The sequence below is a fragment of the Sander lucioperca genome, chromosome 22 (assembly GCF_008315115.2).
Source record: "Sander lucioperca isolate FBNREF2018 chromosome 22, SLUC_FBN_1.2, whole genome shotgun sequence".
In the NCBI taxonomy this organism is placed as follows: Eukaryota; Metazoa; Chordata; class Actinopteri; order Perciformes; family Percidae; genus Sander; species Sander lucioperca.
The window spans coordinates 18,733,854-18,749,455 of record NC_050194.1 but is presented as its reverse complement, the minus strand read 5'-3'; the positions used below and the strand labels follow the sequence as shown (position 1 = coordinate 18,749,455).

The following is a 15,602-nucleotide window of genomic DNA, read 5'->3' as shown; positions in this document are numbered from 1 at the left end:
AGTAATACCTTTTGGCAGAACTTCCTGCCATGCGCCCAGCTCCAACACAGGCCTCAGGGTACAATCCAACGCAGGCCGACAACTCCGCTTCCATTGCCTCTGCTGAGCCTTTAATTGAAAATCATCTTCTCAACACAACAGGGAGAGAGCAGAACGTAGCTCATTACTGAGCACTGAGAAAGCTTTTCACACAGAGTTATTCACAAACTGGTCTCTGGTGTCATTTGTGGTGGTACATGAGTGTCTGCACTGGCTCTACAAAGCAAACCTGTCTGTACTTTGCACAAACATCTCATGAGCTTTAGAATAAATGAGAGCCTCTGAAATACTTCTCTCATAGTACACGTCTCTAAGACTCATCGATTCAACAGGGAAATTTAAAATAATCTTGAATATTCAAGACTTGGGCAAGATTTGAATTAGTCTATTAATTAATTTTTTTAACCACAAATTCATCTTTTGTATAACAATAGGAACAGATCACAGGGTTGTATTTATTCCACATACCGTATTACACAGCATGGAAAAGTAAATTGGCCACACAGATTAGCCTTTTGCACAGCAAGCAGTAGCTAATTATTTCCTGCCCTGTGTTGCCTCTTGTGATATGCATGCTAATTAATGTATATTGCATAATCACCTTTGAATATTTGAAGAAACTCTGCAATTGACTCAGCAAGTTTACTTTGAAACCTCTATGGTGACAAAAATGTGACTTCACCGTGACAGATGTATATCTGTCAGATACAGTACTTGACCGTCATCAGAAGGTAGGCCATTTGCTGCATCTAGTAGAGCAAAAAGTCAGACAGGCATTCTTGCACAATGAGGAACATTCATAAGATAACAGGTGAATGAGCAGATACAGCAGAGGCTGCAACACTGACACTTGGCATCCAACTTAGCTGATTTCTTAATATTAGCCAAGTATACCTGCTCTACCTCAGATCATGTACACCTCGAACATGTTCTGTGTTAAATTGCTGAAATAGATAAAAGGCAATTAACTTCCAGTATAATCCACTGAACCCCGTTGCCACCCACAGCAACTGGTTTAGTCACCCAGAGATAACAATTAATTTGGTCTCAGCATCCTAAACTGTTAAAATGACCTACTACTAATAGAATACACTTTATTGTCCCAGAGGGGGAAATTTGTCTTGGGCATAGTGCTCCAATCTGTTGCTTCACAACACAAACATGTAACAGAAAAAACATTCTAAAAATTAACATAAAATCATAAAACATAAGAACATAAGATCAACGAAGCATCTTAGGACATAAAAGGTCACATATGACTGTACAGACAATACAACATCTTAAATATTAACTGTAATAAGGATAAAAGTGCTTTTATAAGAGCATGTACATAGTGTACCAGCCACTGACAACATCATTATGGGGCCTTTAGAAATACATGTATGATAGGTACCAGAACTTGGGCTTACTGCAGTGCCAAAGCTGGGCCGTGTGAAAACTCTTCCCGAATGAATGACTGCTGGATACATTTGCTGGCTGTCTGGCCTATAGCAACTGCAAATGTACTTTGATTCCGATTATAACAACTTTATTATTCCACACATGGAAATGTGTTTGGTCCAGGGCTCCACACACCATAAAATCCACAGTAAAATCAATAATAAAATAAAACGCATTTGATCACACAGAGACGGAATAAACAATAAAGTCTCTTTTCAAACAAAGCAACAGTTTATTCACTTCAGATGTCATTACTATACATCTGCACAAGCACAGAAATAAAAAAACTGTGTTTGTTTCATTTATCAACTTAATTGGAGTAGCACAGTCCAGACATGAGCGCTCAGAAAATGTACGCATCTAATGATGTATTTATAGGCTAGGTTCTTCTGTTGCCGTGTTTGCAGTGCCTTATATATTTGTTCATTTTCAGTATCTCATAGGTTACGTGGCTGCTCAAAGGTGGAGCTTGTGGTTTCACAAATGACTGTTCAATCACAGGGGAGATATTTTTAACTATTACTTCTGAAACATGCAAAAGCAGTACTGTAATGTTCAACCCTTTCATAAATGTGACTATCAATATGCATGAAGCTCAAATTAAGAGAGCAAACTAGTGCATCACAAATATTACTATTGTAACAAACAAAAATAAAAAAAAATAAAAATGAATCAAGAAAGTAATCGGCAGACTAATCGACAATGAAAACAATTATAGCTGGATATGTTATATATGTGATGTATATATTATTTTAATTGACATAGTTGTATCAACATACAGTACACAAGCAAATACAGAGGAGGGCTTAAGTCTTAAAGGGGTGATAGAATGCAAAACCGATTTTACCTTGTCATAGTTGAATAACGACAGTTCGGTGGGTAAATAGGACATACATAGAAGCTCAAAATCCCATTGATACCCCTATCCTCTGCAAATCTCACATTTTGAAACTGCCGCTGAAAACGGGCGAATCTCAACGTCAGCATCCCAACTCCTAGTCTTTGTCAACATTTGCATAGGCTACACCACTGACCTGAGGTCAGCTTAGTCTTCTGAATCTAGCTAGGTCATGCAGATCTCCAGAGGTCCGCTATTTAATTACTAAATTCACTTCTGAGACTTTTTTATGCGAGAAATCAACTATGTAGAGGTCAAATATGGGCCGTTTTACGAAAATTGATGGCCAATTGCAAATTTTGTCCGACTGTGTGTCGCAGTTTAGCAGGAGCTCAGCAGGCTACGTGACAAGCGGCTGGTGCTGCCTCGCCGCCCAGCGTGTCCTACTTCATAGACTCGCTGTGACTAGCTGGATCTCCGTCACAAAGGGAAGCCCGCGGCGCTCCATACCCGCGCAAAGTCACCGGTTCTGGGTTACTGGACTACAAAATGCCAAGGCCCTGATGGAGCTCCAGGGCCTGCAGCTAGCCGCGATTCATAGGATTGAAGGGACAGTAGCAGCTAATGAAATCCCTAATGTTCACAAAAATGCATTAAATTGAGATCGGACACCATAGTTAGCTTTATAAGACCTTGGGGTAGATGTTATATAAGTGGCATGACGAAATTCAAACTGTAAATAGACTTTAATTATGCCGAAAGTGAAGCTAACTAGCTAGCCGCGATCTGTACACATAGGATTGAAGGGACAGTAGCAGCTAACAAAATCCCTAATGTTCACAAAAATGCATTAAATTGAAATCGGACACCATTGTTAGCTTTATAAGACCTTGGGGTAGATGTTATATAAGTGGCGTGATGAAATTCAAACTAAATATACTCTAGTTATGCCGGCAGCTGGCCGGCATAACTAGCTCTATTACGCCCCTCTCCTCCCCCAGAGGAGCTGGGCGGAGCTCTGCGGAGCCCCGAGCCCAAGTAGTCCAGTAGCCGAGAAACGGTGACTTTCACTGGGTATGGAGATTGCCGTTTTCTCGTCAGACTGTGTGGAGCTCCTAAAGTCCGACACGTCTTACCAAATTTGTAATTAGCCATCAATTTTCGTAAAACGGCCCATATTTGAGCTTTATATAGTTGATTTCTCGCATAAAAAAGTCTCAGAAGTGAATTTAATAACGAAATAGCAGACAAACAATGTATAACGTTGCAGTGTCTGAAATGTGAGACCTGCTGTCTCGTCTCCAATGTGTTTCTATGGGGTTCGGTCAAACCAATCAGCGCGCAGCTCATCTAAATATTCATGAGCATACCATATTTGGAAGAAAAGCTCTTGTTCCAAATAGAGCCACATTCACAGGGTAGTTAAGGGCCTAATAAAATAGCATTCGGTCAATTTTCAGCCCAACCAATGTTACATACCCTATTAGGAGACCTTAAGGAACAGTGTGAAATACCCTATATAATCATTCTATCACCCCTTTAAAGTTTCAGGTAGACAATGTGATGGCCAGATGAAAACTAATTTCATGTCTCTATGATCTCTGTCTTCTTTTTTAAAACAAAGGGGAGACTGAGGTGTCAGCTACCGCAGTGAGAGACGACTTCATCTAAACCCCTAAAGGTTGCTCACAGAGCACAGCTGCCACTCAATGAATTCTAAAACTGCCTCCAGGGCCCACCAACATCTGAGCTGCATCGCACTGACATTATCAAGTATTTAGACACACACACACACACACCATTTCATCAAATGCCAGCAGTACTGAAAGGCTGTCTCTTGTTGCACGTGGCAATCCCCAGCCTGTCTGCGACCACAATCAATGACTGACACCTCCATTACAAGTCCCCAAAACAACCCACGGGACATTTTAAAGGTAATAAATGCAACATTAATATGGGCTTCAGCTGATATTAATGTTGACATGTTTAGAACCTGAAAAGCCTCATAGTTGTTGAGCCCTATTATTTCTGCTATGCATTAATCTCAGCATGTGGGATTAGAAGACTCAAAACCAATGAAGTATAATGACTGGAAAACATAACTCTAGGGAAGTTGACTTAGGCAAAATAAATATGTTCAGTGGAGAATGTCTTCCAGCTTTTGGGACTTTAATAACAGCTTGCATGTTGATGCTGTCGGCACTCGTCTTTAACGCATACACCCCGAGTCATACCTGCCAAGCCCTTACAGCTAGACTCGACTTGTCTTCTAAGGTACTTGGGAAGTGAGTTTACCGAGGGAGCCGGTCCTTTTAGCCCATGCTTGACCCACAGAAACAGATAGGTCGCCCGTTGTCAGCTCACCCACTGGCAGCCTGGCACAGCCTCAGCTCAGCTGCAAGCTCATCACTATGGTAGAATAAAGCCTCGGCCAGAGTGGTCAGCTAGATGTTGTTGAGAATACTAAATACAGACTGAGTTTAAAGCCTTATATTCACTGCCAATTCTTTCCTCTAGTTTTCATTCCAAGACATTAAACTAGGGCTGTCCTCGATTAAAGAAATTCTTAGTCGACTAACACGTATACGTATATTTTGTCGACTCGTAGATTTAATCGACAGATCTCTAAAACTGCGATTTTCCACAAAGATTACTGCAAAGGCACTCCTTTTAAATTGTGTGTTTACCAGAGATGTGCTCATAAGTTTCTTGCAAATAAGTCATTCAGCATGACAAAAGCATAGAAAATTACCAATAGACTAAAGAAATCTTAGTCGAAGACCAAAACAACCGATTATCTGACTAATCGACTAAGAGGGGGCATCCCTACATTAAACTTTTTTTTCATAAAGCAATTGCGCTGCTTATTCTGTAAGATTGTCTCTGGTGAAGTACATGCTTTTTAATATCCCTATTAAAAAATGGATATTGATAGTTTGTAAAAAAATAAATAAATAAAAAACATTAATAGTAATCAATGGGAAGGATAAATTAAAAACTATTATTTTTAGCATGGCTATTGGTCAGGCCATTATCTAACATCTTTATCTCTTTGATTTTGCCTGACATTTGCACTATTAAGAATGTATTACTGTATTGTACATATTACTTATCTTTTTAGTTTAATTGTATATATAACGTATCCTCCTTTATCTTATTTGTATATATTTCTTATTATCTTTTTATTTTATACTTGTTGCACGTGTCCTTATTGTACCATGGGTCGGAGAGAAACGTATTTTCAATTGCTCTGTATGTCTGGCACATATTGCAGAATTGACCATCAAGTTGACTTGACTAATAATTAAACTAGACGAGATACGTCAGGATCAGGATGGTTTCCCTCCCATTTGTTTTTTCTTTCTTTCACACATGCTGGCAACCCTGATTGACTTATCACTTCACTTACTCCTTCAGATTACATTTGAATAAAAGGCACTGAAATTACTTTGCCATTGAGGAAAATACTGCTTTGTCTTAATAATCCCTACATACATATCCGTACCAGCAGTCATTTTGTCACAGATGGTTCAATTCTGGGGACTATCATTGTAGATGTTAAACTAAGCTGAAGTTCATGAATATGAACGACTTCATACAACCATGTTCACTGCCTCGCTGATATATTATGACAGTTGAAAGGTTCTTATATATTAATTTCATCCAGCTGAATCTAAATTATGTAATAACAAACGTCTACATTGGTGGCTTTTGTTTCACATTGACGTGTTAAACACCATTAGCCATCTGCCAAGCTAGCAAAAGCAGCACAGCAGGACTATTTTCAGACAATGCACAAGCTGCTTGGCATGTCCACAATCAATACTCATGGTACTGGAGACCGCCTGCCTGTGTAGCACAGCAATAGGAATGGCCCACATCAGTCACTCACCCATCATACATGATCAACCTAGATGTGTGTGTTTGTGTGTCCTTTCTTTTCATGTCTCACTGTCTTTGACAAACTCAAAAAAGGACCATCACGGTCCATTTTAATCGCAATGGAGGTTCAAGAACACTCAGCCCTACATGTGTCCCCTTTCACTACAAAGTCAGTTTGCACTGTAAAGTTGAAGTGTGTCACTGTCTTCCCCCGTCACCAAAGGCAACCAATCACATTTAAGTTACTGAGCAGCCATGGGTCTTTTAATAGTTTAACTAAAGGAAGTACAGTTTTCCCTGGTATCATCTCACTGAGATGGCTCTTATTTACTCTTAAGAGTACTACAGGTCTTAAACAACATATTTCTATATCCTATGATGTAGAGAAACACCTAGTAAAAAAACATTTGGGCTACATACGAATGACAGCATTAGTCAGCACCAACCAGCCTCCCCAGCAGTCACAGTAAAAAGAAAAACAGCTGAGATCAGGAATGAGGACAAAAGGTCCTATAAAAGGGTACAAATTATGATTTCACAGGATGTTGACTCATTACTGATCATGACATAACATGTTTAGCACTCTCCAGATTTACTTTGTACTTTGTCACTGAAACAGCTGCACAGTTTGTTGTCAAAAGGTTAAACATTCTAGCTTTGTACAAACTACGGTTACAGTCAGGAGACTAAAACATTTTCACCCATGTAAATCCGAGCTGAACTTGTTCAAAACCGCTTCGTGCTTTTTCCCTCCCTCTCACCTCAACCTCTCCGATGACAGCAACACTTAAAACAAGACGTAGAGGGGTTTCAGCATTGTCTCAGTTGTGAGCCAAAACGGAATAGTGTGGAACCACTTAGCTACGCACTGATTAAATAGGCCAGCTGTCATTTGTCATAGCCACCATCTCACAGCAAGCCATTGGGAGCTGTACTATTAGAAGTGCATCACCAAGCAGTGCGGCCCATAGTTAATTCCTTTTCAGAATGAATAATAGCAAAGTCTTACTGACCTCCAAAGAGAGAAGAGGAGGATGATGGCCAAAGTTTTGACTAAGACACAAAAAAGTATACTTACATCAAATACCAAAAGCAACCCATGAGGGGAAATTCTACAATACCAACACTATGTAAAATGAAAAGGTTCAACATATAGCTAGATCAAATTGTGATGTAACTGACAACTGACACGTGACAGTGCATATAAACTAAGTCACAAATCAAGTTTTACAGATGTTTATGCAGAGTTAGCTAACAGAAAGAGAAAGATGTTTTGTTTACAGATCTGTAGGGCAGCTCAATAAGTGCAGCACAGTTTTATTAAATGTGGGGGGGGGGGGGAACTAGAGCAGGATGAGTACCCAGGTGGAGGGTGTATGCAGCATCCTGCACGCTGACAAAAACAAATAATCCAACACCACGATGCGCAAACTCATAAAATTGGAAATAATGGTGTTAGCTTAGCTTTTAGGCTCCATGTGATCGCTCAAGAGAGTTGCACACTTCTCACGGTCAGTGCTTAAAAAAAACATTTTCTCGTCACAGAACATAACCACACACACACATACACGAGTTACCACACCAAAGGAAGGATGTGCAAGACAAAAAAAGCTTATCACATTTTTGCTTCCTTTAATTTGATCACCTCCCTCTGCTGCAAAAGATGATCAATTTCTGTTTGTGCAGTTTTATTAATGAGCAAAAGATGGATGATCATAAACACCACCTGGCTGTAAAACAGACCAAACAAAGATGAAACGGTTTGTTTCCCTCCTGACAAGACCAAATAACACCTCTCCTGCTTGTCTCCACAGCATGTCTCCTTCCTTCTCCTGGCTCCATCCTATTAATCAGATGCTTTATTTCACTGTAGTAAAAGCACTCTGTCTCCGATTTTGTCAGGTCAGCTTGCTTTCCTGTACAAAGTTTGTTAAGTGTAGGCAGAGAGAAATCAGAAGCCTTCTTCTTCTAAAACTCAACTGTGTAGTTAATATTGTTGAGTGCTTTGTTATGTCAGAATAAAAAGCTGCAATATCTTGCAGGGAGTGCAGCGCTGACAAGAGCCACATTTTTCCCCTTCTCATATTTACATTTATTTTATTTTATATTTATTGCGCCTTAAGCTGACGTGAGACTGATGATGAAAATAACTCCTAGCATATAAAACCAAGAAGTAAACTGATAAAAGGCAATTGCACAAATTTTACTCTCCCATATTTTACACCAAATAGCTTCAGCCCAGGCTATACGAGAGGTGTAAAATATGAGGCAGGGAGTTTAAAACACATTTATGTGTGAGAATTTATTTAGTAACCGAGACTGCGTTTTAATTGCAACCATATTTGTTAGCTTACTGCACATGTGGGTGAGAGATGGTTTTCTTGGCTGCAGGGCAGGGGCTTTACAAATTACTTAAAGGCCTCAGTCTAACGGCAAAGTAACTGCGTCTCTATTTTTTGCTCCCAATGTGTCACTCACCCGTAACCTGTTCCAAATGAGAACTGTCTAGGGTTGTCAGTCCTGTTTGCCTGCAGTCGGACACACACCAGTTTAAAAATATGAATCATAGCCACACTAGAGCGTGCAACGTTTAGAGCTCAGTGTATGTGTGTGTGTGTTTGTGTGTGTGTGTGTGTGTGACCAATTGTCGTCCTTGATAAAGCTGCCAGACTGTGATCTGACCTAGGGCTGCTTGATTATAAAAAAAAAAAAAAAATCATAATCACGATTATTTTGATCAATATTGAAATGACGATTATTTAACACAATTACTCATTGTCTTTTGGAAAGATGTTGCAAATATTGGACTTCAAAAACAGTGAAAAAGTTATTCCTTGATACTTTTGCCGTTTGAACATTCTTTTTTCATTCAGAACACAAGACAAAGTAAGCGTAATGTGCAAAATAACCGTTTTTAGTTTTTTACGATTCATTTTTTTAAGTTACGTTTTTGTGATCATTAGGAGCCAAAATCGTAATCGCGATTGAAATTTTGATTAATTGCACAGACCTAACCTGACCTACAGGAAGCAGCATTTACTTTCTGTCCAAACCTGCAACTGCATACCAGGAGAAAAAAAGTTAACGTCTGAATGTATTTTGTACAATGATAGGATTTTCTTTGTTCTGAGGTGGTATTATGGTCCGATGACTTAAAGCTAAATTACAAAGTGAAACGTACTGAGAGGTGGAAAACATTTCTCATGACAGCACATGGTGACAAGAGTAGTTTAAAGTCTCAACGGCGATGTGTAGATACAGTAAATAGTTCTAGTAGTTGCTTAGTGTTTCCTGATTTTTCTTTCTAGAACCAGAACCCTCTGAAGTCTCTCTTAAGGAACAGCAGCATCCTGATGAAACAGAATTAATGAGACAACACTTGAAATTAGCATCAAAAAGTATTTCTGGTTAATTCATCACTGAACCAGGAGACAGCAAAAAAACATTTCCCCCAGGCCCTGTTAAATCACTTTTAAGAAGCCACAAGAATAACTAGGCTTCAAAACTACTGATTCCTTTGATTTATGCCAGGCTGGTTGGCATTTCACAAGAACTGCATAATGGAATTAGCTCAAGGTCAAGAGAGATATGATTTTAATATTTTTTTGACGAATGGATCACCTTACTCCTCTTTTATCATATGAATACGGGTCAAAGAATGAAGTTAAGTTAGGCCCTGAGCCCCAAAACTACAACTTCCATTTGAAGTTAGTCAATAGTTCTTTCTGTGTGCGACTGCCTTGAATGCCGATGAATTCTGTCAATTCACCAGATCAGCTGAGTTAAATCCGGGAAGATAGGTGGAATTCTGAACATGCCAGTGGAAATGAAGACATTGTTTGGAGGAGGAAGTGGAACTAATGCCTCAGAGCAACAATAATCCTGGGAAACAATGTAAAAGCAATAAAGTGTGTTGCCTCTGGTGGAATAAGGGGGATTCTAGATGCATTAAGAACATGAGTTTCCAAAAATCAAGTCAAGGCGCTGACATACCAAACCTTGTTCAGTTCAGTGGGAACAAGTCTTACAGCACTATAGTTATGAAAGAATGATTCCATTAAAGTAGCAATACAACAATGTGAGAAATGTATTTCAAATTTCACTAAAAGTACAGAAGTATCAGCAGTGTCCTTAGTATCATGAGTAAAAGTACTCATAATGCAGAAGAATGGCTCCTGTGAGTGATGTACTGTTATATATTATTTTAACTACTACTGTCGCGATGGAACCAATTTTAACTGTGAAGGAAAAGGTTTACTTGCCTTGAAATAGAATGAAGTAGAAGTAGGCTATAAAGCAGCATTACATAGAAATACATAAAGTACAAGAACTCCACAGGGCCTCTTTAAGTATAGTACTTAGGTAGGTAAAAAATGTACTTTGTTACATTCCACTACTGCTGTATACTGAGAACAGGGACAAGCAGAGTGTCTGCAGGTTGTCATTCCTCACTCAGCTGTAGTGAGGAATGATAACCTGCAGACACTCTGGACACGTGGTGGCAGTTGACAAAATCAAATATCATGATCTTTTTAATTAAATAATTAACCCTGACACACAGAGGAGACCAGCAGAGAACTACACACGCAGCAAAGAAAAAGAAGAGACAACCAAAACCATGAACACTTCAATTTATGTTGTGTTTTTTTGCAGTCATTACTGTGGCACAAATCCAGTATGGTTTATTTTCCAACATTGGTTATTGTGTTGGAGCTTACTACTGTGCAGAGCCTTGCTTCCACTCATCTAACTGCTGGTATGATAACAAAGCCTTTTATTATCAGTGCTATGCTCTATTTCAGAAGACATTATTTATAGTATTATTATTAATACTGCTAAATAGACTAAAAAGGAGACTGTTTCCCTACATACACTAATAAAGCCATGGGGCCATTATGGGTAGTACATGGTATGACGAAAGTTTTGCAGAGTGCTCATTATTGCTACTTGGTCAACACATGAAGTATTAAACGTGCAATGGATGTGTGCACCCCATCAATCCTCTGCCGCAGTGATGTGGCAGCTGCCTCTCTTTCTTCTAATGACTCACTCTTGCATTCAGTGAGCTCCACTTTCAAGATCTCATGGATATTTGAAAATATATTCAGGCAATCATTAGCATCAGAATAATATACTTTTCACACACACACACACGTTAATTTTAACTATAGCCAACCATATCTCCTGAAGAGACTAAAGTGACCACAGGCTCAAATAGAGCTGTTTACTACACTGCAAACAACAGAGCTCGTTTGGAAGCTGTAGTTTGAGATGCCATGCCAAATAGAGCTTTGGTGTAACCTGCTGAACTCATTCATCAATCAGCATTAGCATCCCTAATACAGCTGCAAGCCCTCAGTTCCACTAATGGACCCAGCTAAAAGGAACTCAGTATGCATGTGATGTAGTACATTGCACACATTAAAAATAACAATCCATTGTCGTGAAACCAGATTCTTCTGGAAAAAACGTGTAATTTGCTACATTGCTGACTGAACAGGACTAGGATGTTCCAGGGGATCCCCAGAAAAATCAGGATTAGCTCCATTACACTATTATTTCAGGCATTCAAGCCCAGCACGGTGAGCCCTTTAATCACGTTACTCAAATATTTCACATTACCCATTCCAAAGTTAGAATCCATCAAAGTTAAACAAATCATGCAACTCTTCTCAAATATACCAAACGTTTCTGGCTATCTTGCCTTCATCAGAGTGGTTTAAGAGGTAGTTTCCAGTTCCTTTATATGCAATACGTCAATTCTCAAACAGATGAATAATTACAAATGTGTATTATCTGTTGTGTAAACAGTTATGAGGAAATGTATTCCAAAAGTGACATTTAACGCCAAGAGCATTAACAGACTGTGCGGTCCCTGGGGCCGAAATTTACATAAATGAAACCATGTGGTTTGATGTAAAAAGCACTTAAAATAAAATGGTTTATCACCGCTTGCAGGAAAGTAGCCTACTTAGTCATAGTGCAAAGGCATATGCTATAATTGTATTGTACAAATTGACAGTAATAAGATAAGTGATTAAAACTTAAATACATATTCACGTCCATTCTACAGTGGCACAGAGTATATGTTTGCCTTGTAGGATTTGTCTAATGGAACCCTTCAATATAACGTCAGTAATAAATACAACGTGTCGTAAGTAATACAAGCTACAGATACTTTCTGTGATGGTATATTTTGAGTGTTAAATAATCCCCTACAGGAGAGAGTGGAAGCTAAACGGGTCAGTGTTCTCAGGCCAGGGCGCCTGGTTTCAAAGCATTTTAGGAAGTGACAATAAATAACCACACGAAAGACTTTGTAGAAGACGGATGAGTAAACACAAACAACCAACAAACTAAACAGTTACAAGTTATGCGTAGCCTGTAACTAGCTAGTTAGTTTGTAGCGAAGGCCCCATAACACAGGAAACAGCGCTACAACTAGGCGCGCCTCTAACAATTCCCAATCCACACACACTCCTCTTCCTCACAATAGACAGACATTCCTTGTTTTTGCGTTTCATGCAAAACTAGTAACTAATTCCCGACTCGTGATATTTGCATTCACACAGTTAAGGCAAATGTGACCCATAAAAATGACGCATACAACCACATGAGAAACAATACAGCCCGGTCGCTTTCTAATCACAATCTTTCCCAAACTTGTGCAATCTGAGAGCAGAGAGCTAGGACGAGCTAACGATGGAGCATGCAAGTTTTCTTACGTACCAACACCATACTTTTCCTTTTTAGTGGGCACCCAGCGAGACATTCTCCGTGTCGAGGCTTCCCCGAGTTGTCGTTTAGCCTGTTATAATAGGTCCAGATGTGACCTCTTGTTATTAATGTAGACTTTTTTTCAGTTTTCTCTGAGCTTTGGGGAGCCACTCCGAGCAGCCATTTTCCACCAGTGACAGGATGCTCCGCAAGGGGGAGGAAGGGAACACAACTTTTTCACCCTGTAGGCGTTCATACAGTAGCAGTCCCGCTGAACTTTCACTGCTGTTTAGCCTATACTGAGGCAAAAACTGCTACATGACTGATGAAAAGTTTTAGATTAGTGGTCTCTACTCTGCAGATGCATGTTATTGTAAATATGACATAAACGGGTTGAAAATAAAATGGTGGGTGAACAATATTGTATGACAAATCTTTTATAGAAAATAAAGTATGCTTATGCTATGTTTTTTTGTTTCTGTACATCACTTTTATAGTAAGCTTTCCAAAACGTTTAGGCTAAGTGTGAATTTTAAAGAAAAACTAATGGTTTGGTTTGACTTTATTCTATCGTGCTATTAGCCTATAAAACTTGCAAAAAGACACAACACAAAAAAACACAGATTCAAGAGAATATATATGCTTTTTCTTTTCAGGCATAATAACTGTTGGGGACAATTAAGCAGCTGTCAATAAAATGTTTCTGCTTCACTCAGCTTGAAATAAATAAATCAATTGTAACGTATTGTACACATACAGTTTCAACTTAGTTTAACAGTATTCCTGTAAATAGATGTGTTTTCTACGGTGACCTTTCAGAATGATGATCACAGAATTAGAATTCATGCGCTCGTTGTCCATTTCCTTCTTCCTTTGTGCTTAATGGTAAAGCTGCAGGGGCTAAAGTGGGCCTGTTATTCTGAGCAGTGATGTGTTGAACTAATAAGAGTTGTTCCTCAGAGCTGCAGGTGCTAAATAAAAGACATCAGAGGGATGCACCTGGTGCACACATGTTAATCTGCTCATCTTTATTCATCTTGTTTGCAAAAAATGTTGCATCCTGTGTGGTTGCATCCCATCTTTTAGAGGTCTCTCAAATCTGTGACACCATGCCCTCCTTTGCTCACGCTCCCTGCTCATGTTGGAGTCTGCCAGCAGAGGGCGGCGCTGCTTTCAATTTATTCTCACATCCAAGAAGCTACCTTTGTTGAACCTTGTTAGGGCCAATATAATAATAATAATATAATACATCCATGGCCTGAGTGCCAGGGGCCCAACAGTCCAGCATAGTTTTCCGTCACAAACTCACATATATTACATCTGGAACAATAGAGACATATTATGTAAACACAAATCATAAAAACAACATTATTTAACATAATTCTTGGAAAGCTGGTTTGTCAATGGAATTTATCTGGTTAACCAGCTCCTCAATTTTAGTGGTGCAATGATGTCATACTCTAAACTTCTTAACAAGTATGGTATTTCTATACCACCAAAGGATTATGCTTTAGTTTTTTGCAATCCCTTCCTGTACTACATGTTTTTTATTTATTTATTTATTTATTTATTTATTTACTGTACTACTGGATCCTGTTGTTACTGGTGTTGGTCAGACATGTTGTTCCTGTTAGAAGATTATTACTAACTGTGATATACAGTACATGCTTTATTTCAAAAAGAAATTGTCTCTGTTCCAAATGCTGATTTCCATCTGGAATAACCTCACTTCATCTGGTGCTTACATTCTAAATATGTGATTTTAAATAAGGTTGAGGAAGTGACTTTTTAAAATGATTCATGATTTTTGCATAAGAATCCTGGTCTAAGGATATCTACATACCAATTTTGACTCATAGTCATAGTGCCTACTGGCAACAGGAAGTCAGTCTTTCGCCTATGTTACAAACACATGTACATGAAATTTACATTGTGTGGACTACACTTGATACTGAGCATTAAAATGCATGTCTCTTGCCGCCTCCTATACTTTAGCCACACCTCATAACTCATGAACTGTTTGTCTTAGACACTTGTGGGAGGCATCACTGTACTCAGCAGAGTTCCTTTTTTATTGTTCATTGCCCCGCCCCCTATCCTTTAGCCATGCCACATTTCATGATTCATGCACTGTTGAAGGAGGCATAATTTCACTCAGCAGAGAGTTCCTTTTTCATTAGTGACGGTTTGCACTGCCCCTATACTTTAGACACGGCCCTTTCATAAACCATTTCTTGTAGACACTTATGGACACAGGAAGTGGTACAAAGTTTGCAATACATAATTTCCAATGGCGGACACTCCACACAGGAAATGAAGTCTTATTAATGTGCACAGTGTCCGAAAGTCACACAAATGCACAACCAGCCAGCATCCCCCGACATGCAGGGAGTTGCTACTTGCAGCTTTCATTTAAATCTGTCCTTACTCAATTGAGTTTTTGATTTGTTTTGATGTTATCTCCCAGACAGAGCAGACAAAAAGATGCAAATTGCTTTACAGCTTTTCATATTCCTTCTGTGTGTAGCTTCTCAGCTTGATAAGGTGTCTTAAAGCATGTCACATCAATTGATATTTAACATATCTCTGTCTTTGAAAGACGTTTGGAAAATGTTACACCACTAAGTGGGACTGAAGTTGCTTTGAAAGACATCTGGGGACTGTTAATCTACTAAGAAACTGAAAT

General features: G+C 39.0%; 1 protein-coding gene across 7 annotated transcripts in view; it reads right to left on the bottom strand.

Moving 5' to 3' along the window:
• The window catches only part of dock1 (dedicator of cytokinesis 1), a 195,633-nt gene extending 182,445 nt beyond the window's left edge, over positions 1-13,188 (bottom strand). For all 7 annotated transcript variants that reach the window (XM_035997233.1, XM_035997234.1, XM_031314965.2 and 4 more), the window contains exon 1: positions 12,929-13,188. In XM_035997233.1, coding sequence (XP_035853126.1) covers positions 12,929-12,971 — 43 coding nt within the window. In that variant the 5' untranslated portion in view covers positions 12,972-13,188. The remainder of the gene's footprint in view (positions 1-12,928) is intronic.
• Between the last annotated feature and the right edge of the window lie 2,414 nt (positions 13,189-15,602).